Source organism: Oncorhynchus tshawytscha, linkage group LG16 (assembly GCF_018296145.1).
Source record: "Oncorhynchus tshawytscha isolate Ot180627B linkage group LG16, Otsh_v2.0, whole genome shotgun sequence".
In the NCBI taxonomy this organism is placed as follows: Eukaryota; Metazoa; Chordata; class Actinopteri; order Salmoniformes; family Salmonidae; genus Oncorhynchus; species Oncorhynchus tshawytscha.
The window spans coordinates 45,357,313-45,378,561 of record NC_056444.1 but is presented as its reverse complement, the minus strand read 5'-3'; the positions used below and the strand labels follow the sequence as shown (position 1 = coordinate 45,378,561).

Sequence of the window (21,249 nt, the reverse complement as noted above, 5' to 3'; positions counted from 1 at the left end):
CTGCCTTGGAGCGGCGATATTCTCCCGGCTGTACCCAGGGTCCCTTGCCATCTAAGATCTCCTCCCAAGTCCAGGAGTCTTGAACCCGCTGCTCCTGGGTACCACGCTGCTTGGTCCGGTTGTGGTGGGTGATTCTGTAACGGCCGTTGTTGGTGGAAGAAGAGGAGGACCAATGCGCAGCGTGGTAAGTGTCCATATTGATAATTTATTATCATGAACACAAAATAACGAGAACGAAATGAAACAGTCCTGAACGGTGAATACAAAAAACACTGAACAGAAAATAATCACTCACCACTCAAAGGTGAAACCAGGCTACCTAAGTATGGTTCTCAATCAGGGACAACGATTGACAGCTGCCTCTGATTGAGAACCATACCAGGCCAAACACAGAAATCCCAAATTATAGAAAAAAGAACATAGTCCGCACACCCCAACTCACGCCCTGACCATACTAAAACAAAGACAAAACAAAGGAACTAAGGTCAGAATGTGACATTGCAACTCATGGTACACTGATTCAGTACTCTCGTCTGCATTAAAAACAAATATCGATCCAGGTTGGATGTCACAGGAGAGATGAGGTGTGCACTGTCAACCACGCCCCCTGACTTTGAGAAGCTCCGACGGGACATGCTTAAGCACACCCATTTCATTAGTGCTGGTGAGATAAGAGAAATTATGTCAGACTAATTTGCAATTGACTGTCATAGCCCCTCATTTAAAGTACATGATGGTGAGTTCAGAAATACTGTTAGAAGGTTTTGCAATTGACTGTGTAGCCCCAATTAAAAAAGTAAACATAGGCTGTTAATTACATCATTTGTTTCACATGGTTCGGGTCACGAGAATTTTTAGATATCAAAATGGGGCCATGGGACAAAAACGTTTGGGAACCCCTGCAATAAGGGCTTGTTTTTTAATCTAAAAAAACAGAAAACAAGCTATTGTTACAGGATATTCACTTAAATGTTTTTAAATACGAGTGTCACCGGATCATCCTATCTCTCGTTCAATGATGGGCATGGAGGGGTTTTTACATACATGCAAATAATAACAGTAGCTGGATAAAATAATGTACAATAGCCCACATATATACAAAATAGATGCTCCCGAACTTGATCTTTTAAGAAAGCTTTGGTAATTAAGATTTATTTCAAAGCAGTCACATGAGCCAGACCTTTTATGATAGTCTTCTCAGCAAACCGGGAACATTCCCAGAACATTAGCTAAGATTCCCAATACGTTCTAGTTCTAGTTTTATCTAACATTAGGATGATAACATCCTAAAAACATTTTTTTAAGGAAATATCATTGGTATGTTCTCCTAACATTCACTAAAATGTTGTGCACAACATCTGTAACAACCACCACAGAACATTCCCCAAACATTCTCAGTAAGTTTCCAGGTAATGTAATAACACTGTCACACCCTGACCATAGTTTGCTTTGTATGTTTCTATGTTTTGTTTGGTCAGGGTGTGATCTGAGTGGGCATTCTATGTTGTTGTTTTTGTAGTTTATTCATGTATAGTTTTCTTATTAAAAACAAACATGAATTTCAACCACGCTGCATTTTGGTCCTCCTCTCCTTTGAAGGAAGAATCCCGTAACAGAATCACCCACCACAACAGGACCAAGCGGCGTGGTGACAGGCAGCGGCAGCAGGAGCAGCGAAGTCTGGACTATACGACGTGGGAAGAAATAGACAGGTGGGCGGTCGACCCAGGGAGAGTGCCGGAGCCCGCCTGGGATTCGCTGGAGAAGTGCGAGGAGGGTTATAGGAGAATGGAGTTGGAGAGACGAGCACGGCGACGCAGATGGAAGCCCGAGAGTCAGCCCCAAAAATTTCTTGGGGGGGGGTCACACAGGGAGTATGGCGAAGCCAGGTAGGAGACCTGCGCCAACTTCCTGTGCTTACCGGGGGCTAGAGAGACCAGGCAGGCACCGTGTTATGCTTTGGAGTGCACGGTGTCCCCAGTGCGGGTGCATAGCCCGGTGCGGTACATTCCAGCTCCGTGTATCGGCCGGGCTAGAGTGGACATTGAGCCAAGTGCCATGAAGCCGGCTCTACGCATCTGGTCTCCAGTGCGTTTCCTTGGGCCGGCTTACATGGCACCAGCCTTGCGCATGGTGTCCCCGGTTCACCTGCATAGCCCGGTCGCCCTGCCAGTGCGGCGAGGTGGAATAGCCCGCACTGGCAGGGCGACCGGGAGCATTCAACCAGGTAAGGTTGGGAAGGCTCGGTGCTCAAGAGCTCCAGTGCGCCTGCATGGTCCGGTCTATCCGGTACCACCTCCACACACCAGCCCTCCGGTGGCAGCCCCCCGCACCAGGCTGTCTCTCCGTCTCATCCCTACAGCTGCTCCCACCTGTCCAGTGCTGCCAGAGCCTTCCTCCTCTCCAGCGCTGCTGGAGTCTCCCGCCTGTCCAGCGCTGCCGGAGTCTCCCTCCTCTCCGGCGCTGCCGGAGTCCCCCGCCTGTCCGGCGCTGCCGGAGTCTGAGGCGCCAGAGTCCCTCAGCCCAGAGGCGCCAGAGCCCCTCAGCCCAGAGCTGCCAGAGCCCCTCAGCCCAGAGCTGCCAGAGCTTCTGCCCCTCTGTCCCGAGCTGCCAGAGCTTCCGCCCCTCTGTCCCGAGCTGCCCCTCAGTCCAGTGGGGTCATTTAGAAGGGTCGTCGTGGTTAGGAGGCCACGGAAGCGGACAATGTGGCGGACTAAGACTATGGTGCAGTGGGGGCTACGTCCAGCACCAGAGCCGACACCGAGGAAGATGCCCACCCAGACCCTCCCCAATAGGTTCAGGTTTTGCGGCCGGAGTCCGCACCTTGGGGGGGGGGGGGTACTGTCACACCCTGACCATAGAAACATACAAAGCAAACTATGTTTTGTTTGGTCAGGGTGTGATCTGAGTGGGCATTCTATGTTGTGTGTCTAGTTTGTCTGTTTCTGTGTTTGGCCTGATATGGTTCTCAATCAGAGGCAGGTGTTAGTCATTGTCTCTGATTGGGAACCATATTTAGGTAGCCTGTTTGGTGTTGGGTTTTGTGGGTCATTGTCTCCTGTGTCAGTGTTTGTGCCACACGGGACTGTTTCGGGTTTACACGTTTGTTGATTTTGTAGTTTATTCATGTATAGTTTTCTTATTAAAAACAAACATGAATTTCAACCACGCTGCATTTTGGTCCTCCTCTCCTTCGACGGAAGAATCCCGTAACAAACACAATGTACCTGTAATGTTTTCCCAGCAAACCAGAATTGCTTCTGTGAAAGTTCCCAGAACAAATGTTTTCATGACACACAAACTGTCCAGCCGTACTGATGATTATAGAATGTTTGCATAAAGCATTCGCCAGATGTTGCAAGAATGTTCCTAGAACACATTTAATTTGTTATTTTTTACCTATATTTTCTCCCCTATATCGTGGTATCCAATTGTTAGTTACAGTCTCGTCTCATCCTTGCAACTCCCGTATGGAATCGTGAGAGGGGAAAGTCAAGAGCCGTGTGTCCTCTGAAACACAAGCCGCCCTGCTTCTTCACACAATGCCCACTTAACTCAGAAGCCAGCCGCATCAATGTGTCGGAGGAAACACTGTACACCTGGCGACCATGTCTGCGATGCAGTGCCTTAGACCATTGCGCCACTCGGGAGGCCCAATTTGTTCTTTAAACATTGTCAGAATCTTTCATTAGATCGTGGGGACCAGCATTACCTGAAATTTGCACTTTGGCACAAGTTTTTAAGGATACACCCCAAATATTGCCAACCCTCCCACCTCAGCGCAAGCTAGGTCATTTACCAATCCTGATGCTAGGTTTTGAAAACAGAAGAGCGCCGGCTTTAACAGGTCGAAATTGCAAAACGAGCATGCATTTGACAATTGTGCTGGCTTAACACCCGCCGAAAATAAAGCCCCTTGTCTACAATGTAGCTTCTAAACTCAGTTGAGAGGGTACAGTACCTGTAGCATTGGACAGGGCCAGAGACTCCATAGATCCTCGGGGGGTCTGTTCCAGAGGGGTGAGGGGCTCTGTGAAGCTCATGCCATTGCTCATTGCTTTCCTGGTCCTGGTCAGGGGGGGCCTGCTGTCCCTCTGGAAGCCATGCATGCTGATGTTCCTCTTGTCCGAGAAGCCCTGGCCTTGGCTGGACACCTCGTTGAAGCTCATCTGGGTCCTCAGCTTGGGTGGGCGGAACTCGTCTTGGCTGTGGTGGATCCAGTTGTCCTGGAAGGATTGACCCCTCAGTGCCGCCATGGGCGTTCGCTTCGTGTTGCCCTGCACTTTAGCTCTGGACTCAGGCCTTTTTCCTGGGTTGACAGGGCTCTGGGCTGGGGGCAGGGGGTTGTGGGAGCTGGGGCTGTAGCCTTTCCTGGGGTTACACAGGCCCAGGAGCAGGGAATTGGGGGTTGGAGAGGTATCCTGCTGGGAGCCCTCGTTGGCTGTCTCATAGGCTGGGGGGTAAGGTTCATCCCGGCTCATCCACACTTGGTTGAGACTAGGGGTGCGGCTGGGGGCGTGACTGGGTGTGCGGCTGGGTGTTCGACTGGGTGTCTGGCTAGAGCCAAGGCTCAGACGGTCCATCTGGATAGACAGGGGGTCCACCTCAACAGATAGACGATCAGTCATGGGCGCTGGCTGGCGACGCTCCTGCTCGGCATTTCGGCGCTCCGGTTTTAGAATCTTGATGCTGTGGTGAGACTCACGGGAGCGGGCACTCTGGAAGGCCGAGTCAGATGAGTCTGACTCGTCTGGGTCCTGATTGATGGAATTTATAGAATTTATAACATATAATTGAAATACATATAAAATACACATACTATACAATGGTCAACTGAACATTCAGTCAAGTGGTGGTTGTTCACCTGTCCGGCGCTGCAGGAGCGTGAGCAGTAGATCTGTCCCTGTTTGGGCAGGAAGGGGCGCCCCAGGAGGGAACGCTTACAGCGGGCACAGCAGAAACACTCCTCTGTGGCGTGCCAATGCTGCCCGTCATATGTCATCTGGCCCTGGTCAATGCCTGGGGAAAGGATTAGATCCTGTCATTATGTAACAGTGTTGCTTCCATCCCTCTCCTCGCCCCTACCTGGGTTTGAACCAGGGACCCTCTGCACACGTCAACAACTGCGACCCACAAATCATCGTTACCTATCGCTCCACAAAAGCCGTAGCCCTTGCAGAGCAAGGGATACAACTACTTCAAGGTCTCAGAGCGAGTGACTTCACCGATTGAAATGTTGCTAGCGTGCACCCCGCTAGCTAGCTAGCCATTTCACACTGGTTACAATTAGAATTTGAAATAATACTGCTACTTACTACTAATAAGGTGTCAGTGTTGGGATATCACATACTGAGTCTAATAAACCCATTATCTACAGTGAGACTGTATCACTTCTCAGTAAGCCAACAGCTAATCTGTAAAATATGAGCCTGCAAAATATTTTAATGATATTTACTGGATGAAGAAATTAAGTACAGTACAAACTGATATTGTGATTTTACCCAAAACTGGGATTATGCGGTCTATATAATAATTTAACGAAATACATTTATAGAAAGCCCTTCTCCTAAACCAAGGGAACTAATAATATTTCACATGGTCCATCTGGACACAACATGGCATGCTCTGGGTCTGAATGGCTCATAGCTTCCCCCTGTCTAACTGGATTCTGGGCAGCAGATAATAACCACCTTCATTTCCCTAGCCAGTCATGTCTTAGCACAGCTGAATGATGCACATGGCTCTGAGTGTTCTGTTCTGCTATCGAGTGACAGCTGCTTTCCAAATGACTTCTACTGTAAATTGGTATGTAATGTTTTCTATTATAAGCTTTAGTCATGAATGCTTGAAGCTATGGATTTCTATCTCAGATTTTATGACTATTCTCTCTTAACGACTACAGGATCCTTGAATGACGCCATTGTGTTTTGTCACACAAAAAACATGTCAATAATGAAATGAGTTGAGACATGGAGAGATGGCGGTAATGACACAGAGAAAGAGAAAGTGAGTTTTATAGTGTGTGGGAACAACACAGTGAAAGAGAGAGGCTGGAAGACAGGGGGTAAGATACATGTAAAGAGACACAGAGACAAAGAAAGGGTGAAAAATAGAGCAAAGGAAGAAATGCTATAAAGAAAATGGGGATTGATATAAAGTTACCAAGAGAGACTGAGTGGGATGGCAGGAGATGAACAGCAATGGAGAGAGTGGCAGAGACAGAGGGAAAGACAGAAAAACAGGAAGAGGATGCAGGTGCGTTTTGAAGAAAATAATCTTTGCATGATTTATCTATTTCCATGTCTAAACGTACAATCTGATAATAATCAATAGAAAGAAAGAGAAGAGTGCAGTAAGCATGTATAAATTGTGTTTAGGAAACATCTAGAACCATGTACCTATGTGTTCACCGCAGGCGTCACAGTACTCTGCATACAGGGACTCGAAGCAGTGGCAGCAGTGTGGACGTCCATCCTTCATGATGTAGCGCTGGCCGCCCAGCGGAGCCTCACACTCATAGCAGCAGAAGTGCTTCATGTGCCAGTGCCTGCCCTCTGCCTCTGTGCACTCATCAGCAAAAATAATCTAAAAAAGACAGTGAGAGAGAGTGACAAGCAGACAGAGAGAGAGAGCAAAGATAATCATCAGCAAAATCATCTAAAGCTATTAGAGAGACACCAAGCTCATCAGCAAAGACAATGAAATATAATATGCAGGAGAGACAGAGAACAGCCTGTCAAACCATAGAACCCCAGAGGGGGAGAGAGATAGACACCAAGCGGTGACAGATTCTGGGCTTGCACGCATCTTAGCATTAGCAGAAATAAGACTCAGTCAAACAGAGCAAAACTTCTGCAGAGCTGGATAACTGAGATTTGGAAGGACGGATGAGATCCCTCAACACTCTTTACCCTGTAAAACCCAATCTCACCCTTCTGAGCTCCAGCTCCAGCTCCTCCCAACTTCCCACCACCTTAAACCCCATCTCAACCTTCTGAGCTCCAGCTAACCCAGCCAACCCTCCCACCACCCCAGCCCTCTAAGCCCAGCCGGGCTCACCTCATCGCAGGCACAGCAGCGGGGTTTGAGCATCTCTGAATGGTGCCGGCCGCAGTAGATCTTCCCTTCCTGGTGAAAGTAGATGAGGTCCACCAGGAGCTCCTCACACATGCTGCACACAAAGCAGTGAGGATGCCACACCAGGCCGTGGCCTGCCCGTGACGCAAACACCACAATGTCCCCTCCATTTATCTGGCCCCCACACTGAGAGAGAGGGAGCGAGAAAGGGAGGGGAGGCAGGGGAGACAGGGAGAGGGAGTGAGAGATAAATAGATGAAAAGAGAGAGAAAGAGAGAGTCAAAGAAAGGAATTGACCAAGGGGGAGGGGGAGCAAGACGGCAGTTACATGATATAAATAATCCAATCTTTTTAAATGTGCATGACCTAATCACAAAAGGGCTTCTATGGCTAATCCTTCTGATTAGACATCAAACAGAATACCAAGGCAAGCTGATTATTTTCAAATATTTGATTTGCTGTGGCAAAGATTTTATCCCATTTGCACTGTCCCCTAGTGCAGTGGTTCCCAAACTTTTTATAGCCCTGTACCCCTTCAAACATTCATCCTCCAGCTGCGTACCCCCTCAGGCACCAGGGTCGGTACACTTTAAAATGTTGTTTTTTGCCATCTTAAGTCTGCCAAATAAATTCATTAAAAATTCTACAATGTGATTTTCTGGATTTTTTCTTCTCATTTTGTCTGTCATAGTTGAAGTGTACCTATGATGAAAATTACAGGCCTCTCATCTTTTTAAGTGGGAGAACTTGCACAATTACTTTTTTACCCCACTGTACATGCAAACCTTATTTGTTCATGAAAAATTATGAATAACTAACCACAGGTTTCTGAGAACGGTATGTTAGAAAGGATGCATATACAGTTGAAGTCAGAAGTTTACATACACCTTAGCCAAATACATTTAAATTCTTCACAATTCCTGACATTTAATCCTAGTAAAAATTCCCTGTCTTAGGTCAGTTAGGATCACCACTTTATTTTAAGAATGTGAAATGTCAGAATAATAGTAGAGAGAATGATTTATTTCACCTTTTATTTATTTCATCACATTCACAATGGGTCAGAAGTTTACATACACTCAATTAGTATTTGGTAGCATTGCCTTAAAATTGTGAAACTTGGGTCAAACGTTTCAGGATGAACCAAATTTGCGGAGGTCTATAATTTTTTTCTGAGGTCTTGGCTGATTTTTGGGGATTTTCCCATGATGTCAAGCAAAGAGGCACTGAGTTTGAAGGCAGGCCTTGAAATACATCCACAGGTACACCTCCAATTTACAAAAATTATGTCAATTAGCCTATCAGAAGCTTCTAAAGCCATGACATAATTGTCTGGAATTTTCCAAGCTGTTTAAAGGCACAGTCAACTTAGTGTATGTAAACTTCTGACTCACTGGAATTGTGATTTGCAAGAGTTTCTTTGCAACTCTGCCTAGTAGGCCAGCATCCAGGAGTCGCCTCTTCACTATTGACATTGAGACTGGTGTTTTGCAGATACTATTTAATGAAGCTGCCAGTTGAGGACTTCGTCTGTTTTTCAAACTAGACACGCTAATGTACTTGTCCTCTTGCTCAGTTGTGCACCGGGGCCTCCCACTCCTCTTTCTATTCACTCCTCTTTCGTTTCCAGCTACAATAGTCATTTACATGAGCAATTTTCGACACTGTATTTCTGATCAATATGATGTTATTTTGATGGACAAAAAACGTGCTTTTCTTTAAAAGACAAGGACATTTCTAAGTGATCCCAAACTTTTGAACGGTAGTGTAAGTGAACCCCAAATCAATGTATTTCTCATCATATTTGTGCCTCTTCGATGGTCAAATGTCTCTGTCTGTTGTTCTGTGCTTTCCCGGGTATGGGGGCAGCAGTTCTTCGGCTGCATCAGAGTCACAACCGTCAGTGTCTATGCTAGCTGGGCTAACAACAAATGTAGAATTACTGATGCTAGCATTGGATGTGTTCGTGGAAGCAGAACAACTTAGCAGTACTACCAGTAGAGCTGGTATGTGTCTCTATGGCCTTACTATTTTTACGATTGATCCATTTTCCAGCAAGCGGAATGAGCAGCAGCTGTGAGAGAGTAACGGTTAATGTGATTGGATGTTAATTATTTGAGTAAGCTACCTGTATTTGACATTGTGTTGCTATTTCGCTGAACAGTAGATGGTTTAATTTTATTTTTGGCAGTGAAACGAGGCTACTCAAGCGTGAAGAAAACCTCACCCAAATGTATAGCCCCGTTGGAAAATATAAATGGACTGTTTGAAAATGTAAAGAATTCTTATTGTTATATATATTTTTTAATTGTTATTTTATATGTGAATCACATTTTTATTTGGCGTACCCCCAACAGCATTGCGCGTACCCCCGTACCCCAGTTTGGGAATACCTGACCTAGTGGAACCCCCTATGTGTCTGCTCTTTGTGCTGTATGATTTCTGTGATGATTGTTTTGTGTCAGCAGTGTGTACCTGTTCACAGATGGCCCCACTGATGGACAGTGGGAAAGGGCGGACATTGCCTCGGCCCAGGTTGTCCCTTTTCCTCTGGTTACTGAAGAGCTTGAGCTCCCTCTTCTCCTCGTCGTCCAGCGCGTTACAGTACCGGACCTGACAACCAGATCAACATACTCCATCATCATCATTATCAAACACATCATCCATACCTGCGTGAATGTGTCAATAGTCACTAGACACAGAGTATCAGGTAAACTAGTGTGTCACCTCGTTGTCGTGCGGGGGCAGCTGGTGAATCAGCTGTTTGATGCGGTGCTTCTCTCCTGGGCTGTTCACATACGGCACCCTGTCCTCAGGTAGAGAACTGTAATACTGATGCACCTGACAGGGGCACAAACCATAGATGAGTGATTTGATTTGAGTGGCTAGTGTGGTCCTTCCTTTCTGAAGTAAGACATGTGCATCCCTGTTATTATCTCTGTCGCCGACCCCAACCGGCCCCATGAGAACAAGGTTGGATGGAAGAGAAAAACAGAATTGGTTTCTAATGGTCAAATGTCTGTCAATTGAAAGCATACCTTGAGTTTTAAAGAGCCCTCCCAGATTAACCTGGAAGCTGCTGTTTCTAATGAATTGATGATGGGCTTCATATTCTGCTGTGTTGGTTATTGGTCTGTCTTCCATCAGCCTTATTCTTGAGAACAATGGCTGGAACCATGAGTGTCTGGGACAAAGGATCCTGTGGCACTGCAGCAGATGCAGCCATGGAGAGCAATGTTCTCTTTCAATAGCTGACTGATCAGATCAAATGCGCCGAATACAACAAGTGTAGACTTTACCATGAAATGCTTACTTGCAAAGCCCTTAACCAACAGTGCAGTTCAAGAACAGTTAAGAATTAAAAAAAAATGAAAAGTAACACAATAACATAACAATAGCGATGCTAGGGTGTACCGGTACCGAGTCAGTGTGCGGGGGTAGGTACAGGTTAGAGATAGCTGGTTGACAGAATGCCAAGCGTGTGCAAAGCTGTCATCAAGCCAAAGGGTGGCTACATTGAAGAATCTAAAATCTAAAATATATTTTGATTTGTTTATTAATAGTTTTTTGGTTTTTACATGATTCCATATGTGTTATTTCATAGTTTTGATGTCTTCACTATTGTTCTACAATGTAGAAAATAAAGAAAAATAAAGAAAAACCCTTTGAATGAGTAGGTGTGTCCAAACCTTTGGCTGGTACTGTATATATGGTATCTATGACTTTACTGTAGGTGACAATTAAAGTAATTTCAGGCATTCAGTTAAACTTGTTGAGCTAAAGTCACTTGATGAAATGGAGGGGAAACGCTTCAGGTAATTATTCTCCAAGAACACAATGATCTGATCATATTATTATAATGATTTGCAACATAATACTTGACACTTACAGAGCAGATTTAAACTAAAATCATCTTGTGGCTCACATAGAATTCTTCAGTACTTACTATAGAATTCTGTAGTAAACTGTATTATACTTAAGCAATAAGGCACAAGGGAGTGTGGTATATGGACAACATACCACAGCTAAGGGCTGTTCTTAGGCACTTCGCATCGCCGTGATATATTGGCCATATACCACAAACCTCCGTGGTGCCTTATTGCTAGTATAAACTGATTACCAATGTATTTAGGTATTTAGAGTAGTAAAAATAAATGTTTTGTCATACCCGTGGTATACCATGGCTGTTAGCCAATCGAACTTCCCAATTTATAATGTAGAATGCTATACTCCACACTGTAGTATCCCTCGATCGTGTGTAGTACTTACTATATCATTTTGTAGTATATTGTAAAATACAATACTACACTCTGTAGTATCCCTCGATCGTGTAGTGCTTACTCTATAATTGTGTAGTATAGTATAGTATACTATACTACACACTGTAGTGTCCATCGATCATGTAGTGCTTAATATAGAACTGTGTAGTATACCGTAGAATACTATACTACATGCTGTACTATCCCTTGATCATGTGTAGCCCTTACTATAGCATTTTGTAGTATACTGTAGAATACTTCAGTAAATAATACAGTATTATCTCCAAAAAACACTGTGTAAATACTACAGTATTTCCACACTACAGTGTTTGCAAAAAAACTATAGTAATACTACAGTATTCAGTTTGCATATACCTCACCCATTCCCTTCCCCATATCCCAATTTGTGCCTCCCATGAGTGAGAAACCTACATGCCAAGTATAGACCATATGTTATGTTCCCTACAGGTAATAGAGGGGCCCTCGATATGGATTGACAAGATAGTGGAAAGTGAAGTTTTGTTTGAAACTGCTAGCGAATCGGGTGAAGATAATTGCACAGAGTGAGAATGAGTAGGGTACAGAGGCGAGGAAGAAGGTTAATAAGAGATTTAGTTGTTGTGGTGGAAGCTAGCAAACCCCCTAGACTCGTTTTTAATAGGAGTGAGGGTATTGGACCAACGCTACCTGGGAAATCCATTTAACGTCTCAAGGAAAATCTGGAATGTGTTGGAGGAAAGTGTTGAGAGTCACAAGAAGTGGTTTTATTTAGATTTTTTTTGTGCCTGCTTAGCAGAGGAAGCGTGTCGTAAGTCTCATAAAGATATCAGAGTAGAGTGTTTCCTGTATGGATTTTCAAAGCAAGGCGCCTATCTAGGGGGTCATTTCTGGGGTGGCACGTGAGAAAAGGCAGAGGATACTGTAACTGAAGACATACTGTAGATGGAGTGCTTGGTGCCCGTTGACTGATCTGAGGGGTGAATGGAGAGAAAAACTACTGTTCTTTGATGAAGAGTCTCTCCCTTCTCATATAAAGATAGGATTCATGAGATATCCTGTAAGAGCTTTTGTGCACAAGCCCCTTCAGTGTCATAAATGCAGAAGATTTGGTAATCTGTCAAGTGTGTGCAGATGGGAAGAGTATAGTATGCCAGATTAAGTGAAATGCTGCAATTTTGGTGGCGAACATGCCCCTTAAATTCCTGGAGTGCCCTGTTAGGCTGAAGGAGATCGAGGTGGCAAGAGTAAGGGGTGTCCAGCTTGTTCCCTATCTGGAGGCGATAAGAAGAATGGAAGGAACGAGTGGCAAGCAAGAAACAAAGGTTCTAGAGCCACCACCACAAGTGAAGGTTTCTCATAAAATGTTACATGTTAAAAAGGTGGACATTTGACTATTTATTACATTGGTCATAAACTGAACAGCACAAGCGAAGAAGAGAAAATTGAAATCATTGTGAATGCAGCTGAAATTTCACTGCCGAGGCCTTGCAAGAAATCCTGTTGGTGAATGTTCTTGCATCACAGGCCCCTGAGCCTGTGTAGGGATATATTTTGGAATGGACTGTGATTGAAGAAGTGGGATGGGTTTTGTTTGTTGACGTGTCTATTTTTGATATTTGGTATGATGTCATTTTCCCCCTTTCCCACAATGTTTTTTTAAATGATATTTTTAGATTCCATTAATAATAATGCACCATTAACGTTGGATGCAAACCGCCGTTAAACCCTATCGAAGAAGTAGAGCAGAAGCACTGAACTATCCGTTCAGACGTCAGTCCTACCTACTTACAGGTTATGGAAATTGTGTTCTTAGTAATTATCCAGTTTCCTCAATGTGAAAGAACCAACTTCTATGTCAAACATAATAAAACAAAAACAGTATAGTAAATACAACAGTATAATACAGTGTCATGACATTGGCCTGTGGGTAAGGTTTATGACCCCCCCCATCTCCCTTCCCTCTCTCTTGACTCTACAGAGGGACTCTTGAATAGCCTTTGTTAAACAGGGATTCTGGGAACATCAGAAGGTGGGGGGAAATTAACCATATTTTGGTAATCCAACCAGTTGAACACATGCGTTGGTACTTAATGAATATGATGTCAGTTCGGTTGTCATCTGAGACATTCTCATCAATGATAGGATGACATAAATGGTACAGTGGAAAGTCTACACATTATAGTTATCAGATTCACATGGAATTGTTGTGCAATTTGAATATGAAATTAATTTGGGAGGCGATGGAATGTGATTTTAGCTTCCAAAATGTGAGAATTCGGTTTTCATGAGTGAATTAGGCCCGACTCAGTGGCCCGCTCATGTGAAGAGACATTGGTTATAAACAATGAAACACGCCCTCCTCTCCCTTCCTATATAAAGCCTTTTCGACAATATAACTTTCTGTTCCGGGTACATTAGGATGACGATCCGATGTCAGAAGGGTTCAGATAATAACTACAGAACAATGCCAACCTTAGCGTGAGCTTTGGTTGTGAATGGCATGAACTTTGAACTCTTTTTCACTACAGAAGTGATACATTCTAGCCGTTGAGTTAGCAACAGCAGCTGAAAATGTGGGCTAGGAGAGGACAGACAGAGTATCCCGTCTACCACACAACAACGACACTACAACATTTCCCGTTCACCACCAGAGTCACTCTTCAAAGGACAAAGGACTCTGTTGGGCAACACGGCCTTCCATCTACCACCAACCTACCGAAGCGCAGCTCAGAGTAAATATTTATTGCATTTACCTTTTTCAAATGGGCGGTAATTTAGAATGCATAAGATTCTGTATTTACGATAGAGTAGCTGCCTACGGCCCGATACGGCTTCTCCCTTTGCTCTTCAGTCTTCCCCCTCTTTCACTCAAACCCAGCCCTCTTTTCTTTGCGTAACCAGCTGTCATACCTGGTCCGTCCGCTAGGGACGTTTCCTTTATGACATAATTTGTAATCAATGTATGATTAATTCTGTGTATATGTAATTCTGTCTGATTAGTTAGGTATTTAGTAAATAAATAATTAAACCCCATTTTGTATTGCTGATTCAACTTGTTAGCCAGGGTTTGTGAAGATAACCAAGAATTTACAACTTTCAGATGAGACTGAAATAAGGTGACGATTGATATTGACTGCTATTGATGTAAAATATTACTAGGTCTTTAAGAGTTTATTTAGAGGATAACTGCTCCATAAATATTATTTCGTGGTGCCCTGACTTTCTAGTTAATTACATTTACATGATTAGCTCAATCAGGTAATATTAATTACAGAGAAATGATTTTATAGAGTAGCATGTCATATCACTTAAGTGCAGACATGACAGCAGTCATGTCTGCAAAAACACTACCGTAAATACAACAGTTTAATACACTAATGTCCCCCAAAACACTGCAGTAAAGACTACAGTATTTAATTTAATTGTACCTTTATTTTACTAGGCAAGTCAGTTAAGAACAAATTCTTATTTTCAATGACGGCCTAGGAACAGTGGGTTAACTGCCTGTTCAGGGGCAGAATGACAGATTTGTATCTTGTCAGCTCGGGGATTCGAACTTGCAACCTTTCGGTTACTAGTCCAACACTCTAACCACTAGGCTACCCTGCCGCCCCAGTATACTACAGTCATGTCCGTAAAAACACTGTAAATACTACAGTAGAGTCCGAAATAACCCTGCAGTGAATACTATAGTATATAAATATAGCAATACTAGAGTATTTATACCATAGAATACTATAGTATTTTTCATGTGGGCTAGCATTGCACCAAAACACTAAGAATCTCCAATCCTGTAGAAAACAGTCACTTAGGCAACAGTAGACGCCAAACTAAGTTGTCTTGATTTCATTCATCTCCTGTCGGTTCAGAGAAAGGCCACAGCTTCCATCAGCATCCTGTCAAGATGGCTGACTAGAGAAAATAACTATCATCAGCAATACCTGTCATCTATTAACAGAGCCCCGGGAGCGAGCGAGGGAGAGAGCGAGCAAGGGCGGGAGGTACAGCACTTTACTGTGGAGACAGGAGTTTTAACTTCAGCCTGATCGACCTGAGAACAAACACGGAACTAATTTCTCCATCATATGGACAGCTCCCGTCCATGGAAAGTACAAGGAACGTTTATGTCTGTGCTATTTTCTCTCTGTGCTTGAAGTTTATGCTTTAGTTTGTTCCAATTTTGTTCCTGATCGAATAAAAACATTGCAATCCAACAAACAGCATAAACAGCATATTTGATTTAACCATTATATAGCCAGGGATCCATGCTGAGACCATGGTCTCTTTTGCATATGAGCCCTGCATGAACACATCAATAAACAACAATTACACTTTACATAGCTACAGTATATACTGTACACATCAATTACACAATACATGGAAAGCAAACACAAAACATGAAAAACAAAACAGATTCTTCAGCCCTCTAACATCCACCTGAATTGCCCTAGAGCAGGGGTCTCCAACCATTCCTAGAATGAGATCTACTTTAAAAAAACTTACGAGCTAGTAATTTTTTTCTAACTTTCAAATAGGTACTTCCTTCTCTTCTCATCTCCACCCCGGGTCTTTAGTTTACAAGAGAAAGTAGTGTCGTGACGTTGTATTAGTTAATGTGACGACTGTTGCTCATCGAATGATTAAAGGTTTCTAATTCCGTGATTAACTGAACCAAGCAATTATTAACTCATTAACTTGGGGCACCATGGGAAAATTAGTTTTATTGAGTTTATATTTCCCAAATTAACTCAAAGAATATCAGAATATCGATTTCTACAACAGCCGTTAATTAACCAGTTACCTCTACAGTCTTGTTCTGAACGTCTCATAATCCTGGAATCTGCACGGACCCGGGTTTCACCAATGAGTTCGTACCACACCAATCTTAGTTTTTATTTATTTACTAGAAAGCTAAAATGATGATAAAAGATATACATACACAAAAACACATTCTAGGCTATTGATTAGAACTTAATATAACGGGCCAACACACTATGGCGCATGTTACCCAAAATGGGGATTTAAAAGAGAGAGAAAAAGAGAAAGTACACGAGAGAAATATACATTTGGGTGAAGTTGTCAGCTATGCTTATTCTAACCCTAGCCTTGCCCCAAACTGCCGCTCTTATGGGTCAGAATATAATGATGTAATTACGTGGGGAAGGTCTCAGTGGATTCTCTGCGTGGACCGTTCAGGCTGCTCAATGACTCTTTGGTTGTCCTCACGATGTCAGTGTCCTTTTGGCTTAGGAGTCTGTTCCCTCGCCCTTGCTCTGGAAGGGCTCTTCTGAGGACAGACAGCTCTGTAGCTCAGAGCTCACAGCGTAGGAATGAAACAGTGTAGATACCACGATTCGATGGGGAGTGGAGGCTAGGTGGTTCGACTTGAATTCACCCGCTTAGACACAGCTACTCATCCGTAGCTTGGGTAGAAAAATATTTCTTTGTCTTCATACTTGTGTTGCGTTTTGGGTTCGTTGACTTTTTAGACGTCGGCTGCAGCTTGGGTCACTTAGTCTGATATGTTAATTCTTCACTCACAGGTTTTATAGCCTTGCGTCAGAAGTGGACGTAACCGCCTTCATGGCAATTCTCTGGGCGTACCAAGTTAAGAGCAAGGTCTAGATTTGACTCAAATCCAATTTTAGACAACTAACTTCACATTTCATCTTTACCAAAACATTCTCTTTGATTTGGACATTTTCCATACAATGTACAATGTATAAAGATCAAACATATACTAGGTAAACTGTTAACGTTACAATGTTTTCGTAATAATGTCATCTATTAACCTTTAAAAACAAAACAAAAATGGCATACATTTTCATATTCCATCTATCGCCATGACCACCATTGTGGCTGACGGAAACCATTGTTCCAAAGTCCCTTTATTTCATGTTAATTGTTCTGAGACTGGTTCTCCATATTGAGGGGACAGAGGAATGTTGTGTGGCCTAAGATTTACCAGGGGCGTGAGGGGTCATAAAAACCCCACATCTTCAGACCCCTAGATCTCTCCTCCTCTGTTGGGGTTGAGAGATAATCTGTAGGGTTGTGGTCTCCTGTAACATGACCTGATCAGGACAGTCATGACAGTAGTGTACTATGTTTCTGTCAATATACCTGGTGAAATAATGGTCCATAAACAACTGTAAGGGGGGGCCCTATAAAATCTATATTTTTCCAAATTCTGTTTCTCAGTTTTATTATTCCTGGTTCTAGATTTTCATTTTGTTTTTCACTCCCAGAATTACAATAGTTCATAGAGAAACAACAAAATTGAAGCTGGGGACAATAAAAGGCCACTCTAAAATGTGCAGTTTTGTCACACAACACAATGCCACAGATTGGCATGCTGACTGCAGGAATGTCCACCAGAGATGTTGCCAGAGAATTTGGTACCACGTCCAACCAGCCTCAAAACTGCATACCATGTGTAACCACGCCAGCCCAGGACCTCCACATCCAGCTTCTTTACCTTTGGGATTGTCTGAGACCAGCCACCTGGAAAGCTGATGAATGTGGGTTTTCACAACCCAATAATTTTTGCACAAACTGTCAGAAACCATCTCAGGGAAGCTCCTCTGCATGGTCGTCATCCTCACCAGGGTCTTGACCTGACTGCAGTTTGGCGTCCTAAATGACTTTAGTGGGCAAATGCTCACCTTCGATGGCAACTGGCATACTGGAGAATTGTGCTCTACATGGATGAATCCTGGTTTCAACCTTACCTGGCAGATGGCAGACAGCGTGGCAGTATGACATTGTATGGGCAAGCGGCTTACTAATGTCAACATTGTGAACAGAGTTACCCATGGTGGCGGTGGGGTTATGGTATGGGCAGGCATAAGCTTCGGACAACAAACACAACTGCATTTTGAATGCACAGAGATACCTTGACGATATCCTGAGGCCCATTGTCATGCCATATATCCGCCTCCATCACCTCATGTTTCAGTATGACATTGCACGGCCCCATGACGCAAGGATGTGTACACAATTCCTGCAAGCTTTAAATGTCCCAGTTCGTCTATGGGCTGCATTCTCACCCATTGAGCATGTTTGGGATGCTGTGGATCGACGTGTACTACTGCATGTTCCAGTTCCCGTCAACATCCAGCAACTTCGCACAGTCATTGAAGTGGAATGGGACAATATTCCATATGCCACAATCAACAGTCTGATCAACTCTATGTGAAGGGGATGTGTCGTCGCGCTGCATGAAGCACATGGTGGTCACACCAGATACTGACCTTTTTTTTAAGGTATCTGTGAACAATAGATGCATTTCTGTATTCCCAGTCATTTCTGTATTCCCAGTCATGTGAAATTCATAGATTAGAGCCTAATGAATTTACTTTAATAGACTGATTTCCTATGAACGGTAAATCAGTAAAATATTTGAAATTGTTGCATAAAGCATTTATATTTTTGTTCAGTGGATACAAATTATATACTTACTCATGGTATACTTGTCACGACTTGTCGATGCCTCTCCTTGTTCAGGCGATATTCGGCGGTCGACTTCACCGGTCTTCTATCCATCGCTGATCCATCGTTCATTTTCCATTTGTGTTGTCTTGTTTTCCCACACACCTAGGTTAATTTCCCTCACTATGTGTTGTGTATTTATCCCTCTGTTCCCCCATGTCTTTGTGCATGATTGTTTGTTTTAAGTGCTTGTGCACATGTTGTCTGGAGCACGACGGGTTTTGTACCCATGTGTTGTTATTTTTGATGCCGTTGGTTTTGCCATTAAACTGCTCCAGCTATTATCTAGTTCTGCTCTCCTGCGTCTGACTTCGCTGCCACCAGTTACGCACCCCTTACAGCAAATGGGTCTTCCAAATGGACAATGACCCCAAGCATACTTCCAAAGTTTTGGCAAAATGGCGTAAGGACAACAAAGTCAAGGTATTGGGGTGGCCATCACAAAGCCCTGACCTCAATCCTATAGAAAATGTGTGGGCAGAACTGAAAAAGCGTGTGCGAGCAAAAACTCCATTCACCCTAGTCATAGACTGATCTCTCTTTTACCGCAAGGCAAGCGGTACTGGAGCGCCAAGTATAGGTCCAAAAGGCTTCCTAACAGCTTCTACCCCCAAGCCATAGACTGCTGAACAGCTAATCTAATGGCTACCTGGGCTATTTGCATTGCCCCCCACCCCCATTTTTATGCTGTTGCTACTCTGTTTATTATTCATGCATAGTAACTTTACCTCTACCTATACTTTACTTTAAAAAATATATTTTACTTCAGTTTATTTTAGAACTGCATTGTTGGTTTTAAGTAAACATAAGGGGAGTAAACATTTCACCGTAAGGTACCTGTTGTATTCAGGGGTGACAAATACAATTTGATTTGATTACAACAGTGATTGTTGATTTCTGTTAATTAATCCCATAAGGTTGCCAACTGGTGATTTTCATCCATTCATTCATCAAGCATGTCACACATATTATCTAGATACTGACTGTTAGCACTTGGTGGCCTATAGCGACACTCCAAAAGAAAAGGCTTTACATTTCTCAACTAACAATGTGCCAAGTGAACCTGCAACCACAACACTTCAATAACACTTGACATAAGATCTTCTCTAAGCATTACAAGGATATGGCTCTGAATATACACAGCAGCACCTCCCCCATAAGCACTTCGGTCTCTTCTATAGATGTTATATCCTTGTACTGCTACTGCTGTATCATCAAATTAATTATCTAAGTGAGTCTCATAAAGGGTAGTATATGAATGTTATCTGATGTTAGCAAGTTATTAATTTCATGAACCTTATTTCTAAGGCTACATACAGTATATTAATATGGGCTATTTTCAGACCTTTCCTTGGGTAGCTTATCAGAGATAGAGATACTATAGAAAAGTAAGAGAAAAATATATATATTCAGCAGTCCATTAATCAATTGGTGTATGTTTGTGTGTGCTGCGGGGTTGAAGCTATGAACCCATAGGTTTGCCTCTCATCCCTTCCAGGCTTCTGGGAGGGAGAGTGGACAATGAGCCTATCATAGTGGATGTAAGTAATGTCCCCATATGCTCTGGCAGCTTTCATGGCAGGGATAAGTTATTTCCTCTTTTGGTGCACAGCTTCACGATAGTCCTTGTTGAGGAAGATATATGTTCCTCTCAAGTTCTTGGCTCTTTCCAGAACAGCTACCTTCTCCTTGAACCTCAGGAACTTGACCACTATCGGCCTGGGTTTTCCAGCCCTATGGACGCTCTCCACCTCAATCTTCCTGTGGTCCATCTTCAATTTCTCAGAGATAATTTCCCTCACTTTGTCCTCCGACTACGTTCAGGTCTCATGTGGAGATTCTGCAATTCCGTCCACAACCTTGTTGTTGCGCCTTGATTGTCACTCGAGATCTGATTTCTCCATCATTGTTATTTATCATGGATTCACACACAGAACTGATGTCCTCTCTCAATGACTTACAGATTGCTGTCATCTTGACGTTTTCCTGTTTCAACTCATTGAGCTGACCCTGGGAGAACTGCAAACTGTCCTTCGATCATGGACCTCTCTGGTCAGGTCGTCCATTCTTTTATTAGTTGAATCCACCAGTATTTGGACAAAATACTTGAAGCTATTTTCTGCTTATAGAACTCTTTGTGTTTGCTTAAAATATCCTTCAACTGTGATAGAGAAACAGCACTGTCATCAACTGTACTCCCATCGGCTTTGGTATTTGTCATGGTAGCTGTAAACCATGTACTCCTCACAGTTCCAGACAGGGCAGGTCACAAGGAAGATTGAAAACAACAACAAATAGCAGGGATCTAGACAGTCAGCGTTGTGGGCTGCAGTCACGGGCTGCTAGCATGATAGGTATCTAGCTAGCCTATCATTCTTTGCCAAATAGCTCCTCAGACCCAGCCTTGGATGCCAGCCTTGGC

The 21,249-nt window shown here is 43.5% G+C and overlaps 1 protein-coding gene across 1 annotated transcript in view; it reads right to left on the bottom strand.

Annotated features, from left to right (window-relative positions):
* The window catches only part of LOC112215730 (prickle-like protein 2), a 110,396-nt gene that overhangs the window by 6,854 nt on the left and 82,293 nt on the right, over window positions 1-21,249 (bottom strand). Inside the window, exons 3-8 of the mRNA XM_024375057.2 lie at window positions 9,805-9,918; window positions 9,553-9,690; window positions 7,060-7,263; window positions 6,399-6,585; window positions 4,865-5,019; window positions 3,962-4,757 (exon numbers count right to left, since the gene is read on the bottom strand). Coding sequence (XP_024230825.1) covers window positions 3,962-4,757; window positions 4,865-5,019; window positions 6,399-6,585; window positions 7,060-7,263; window positions 9,553-9,690; window positions 9,805-9,918 — 1,594 coding nt within the window. The remainder of the gene's footprint in view (window positions 1-3,961; window positions 4,758-4,864; window positions 5,020-6,398; window positions 6,586-7,059; window positions 7,264-9,552; window positions 9,691-9,804; window positions 9,919-21,249) is intronic.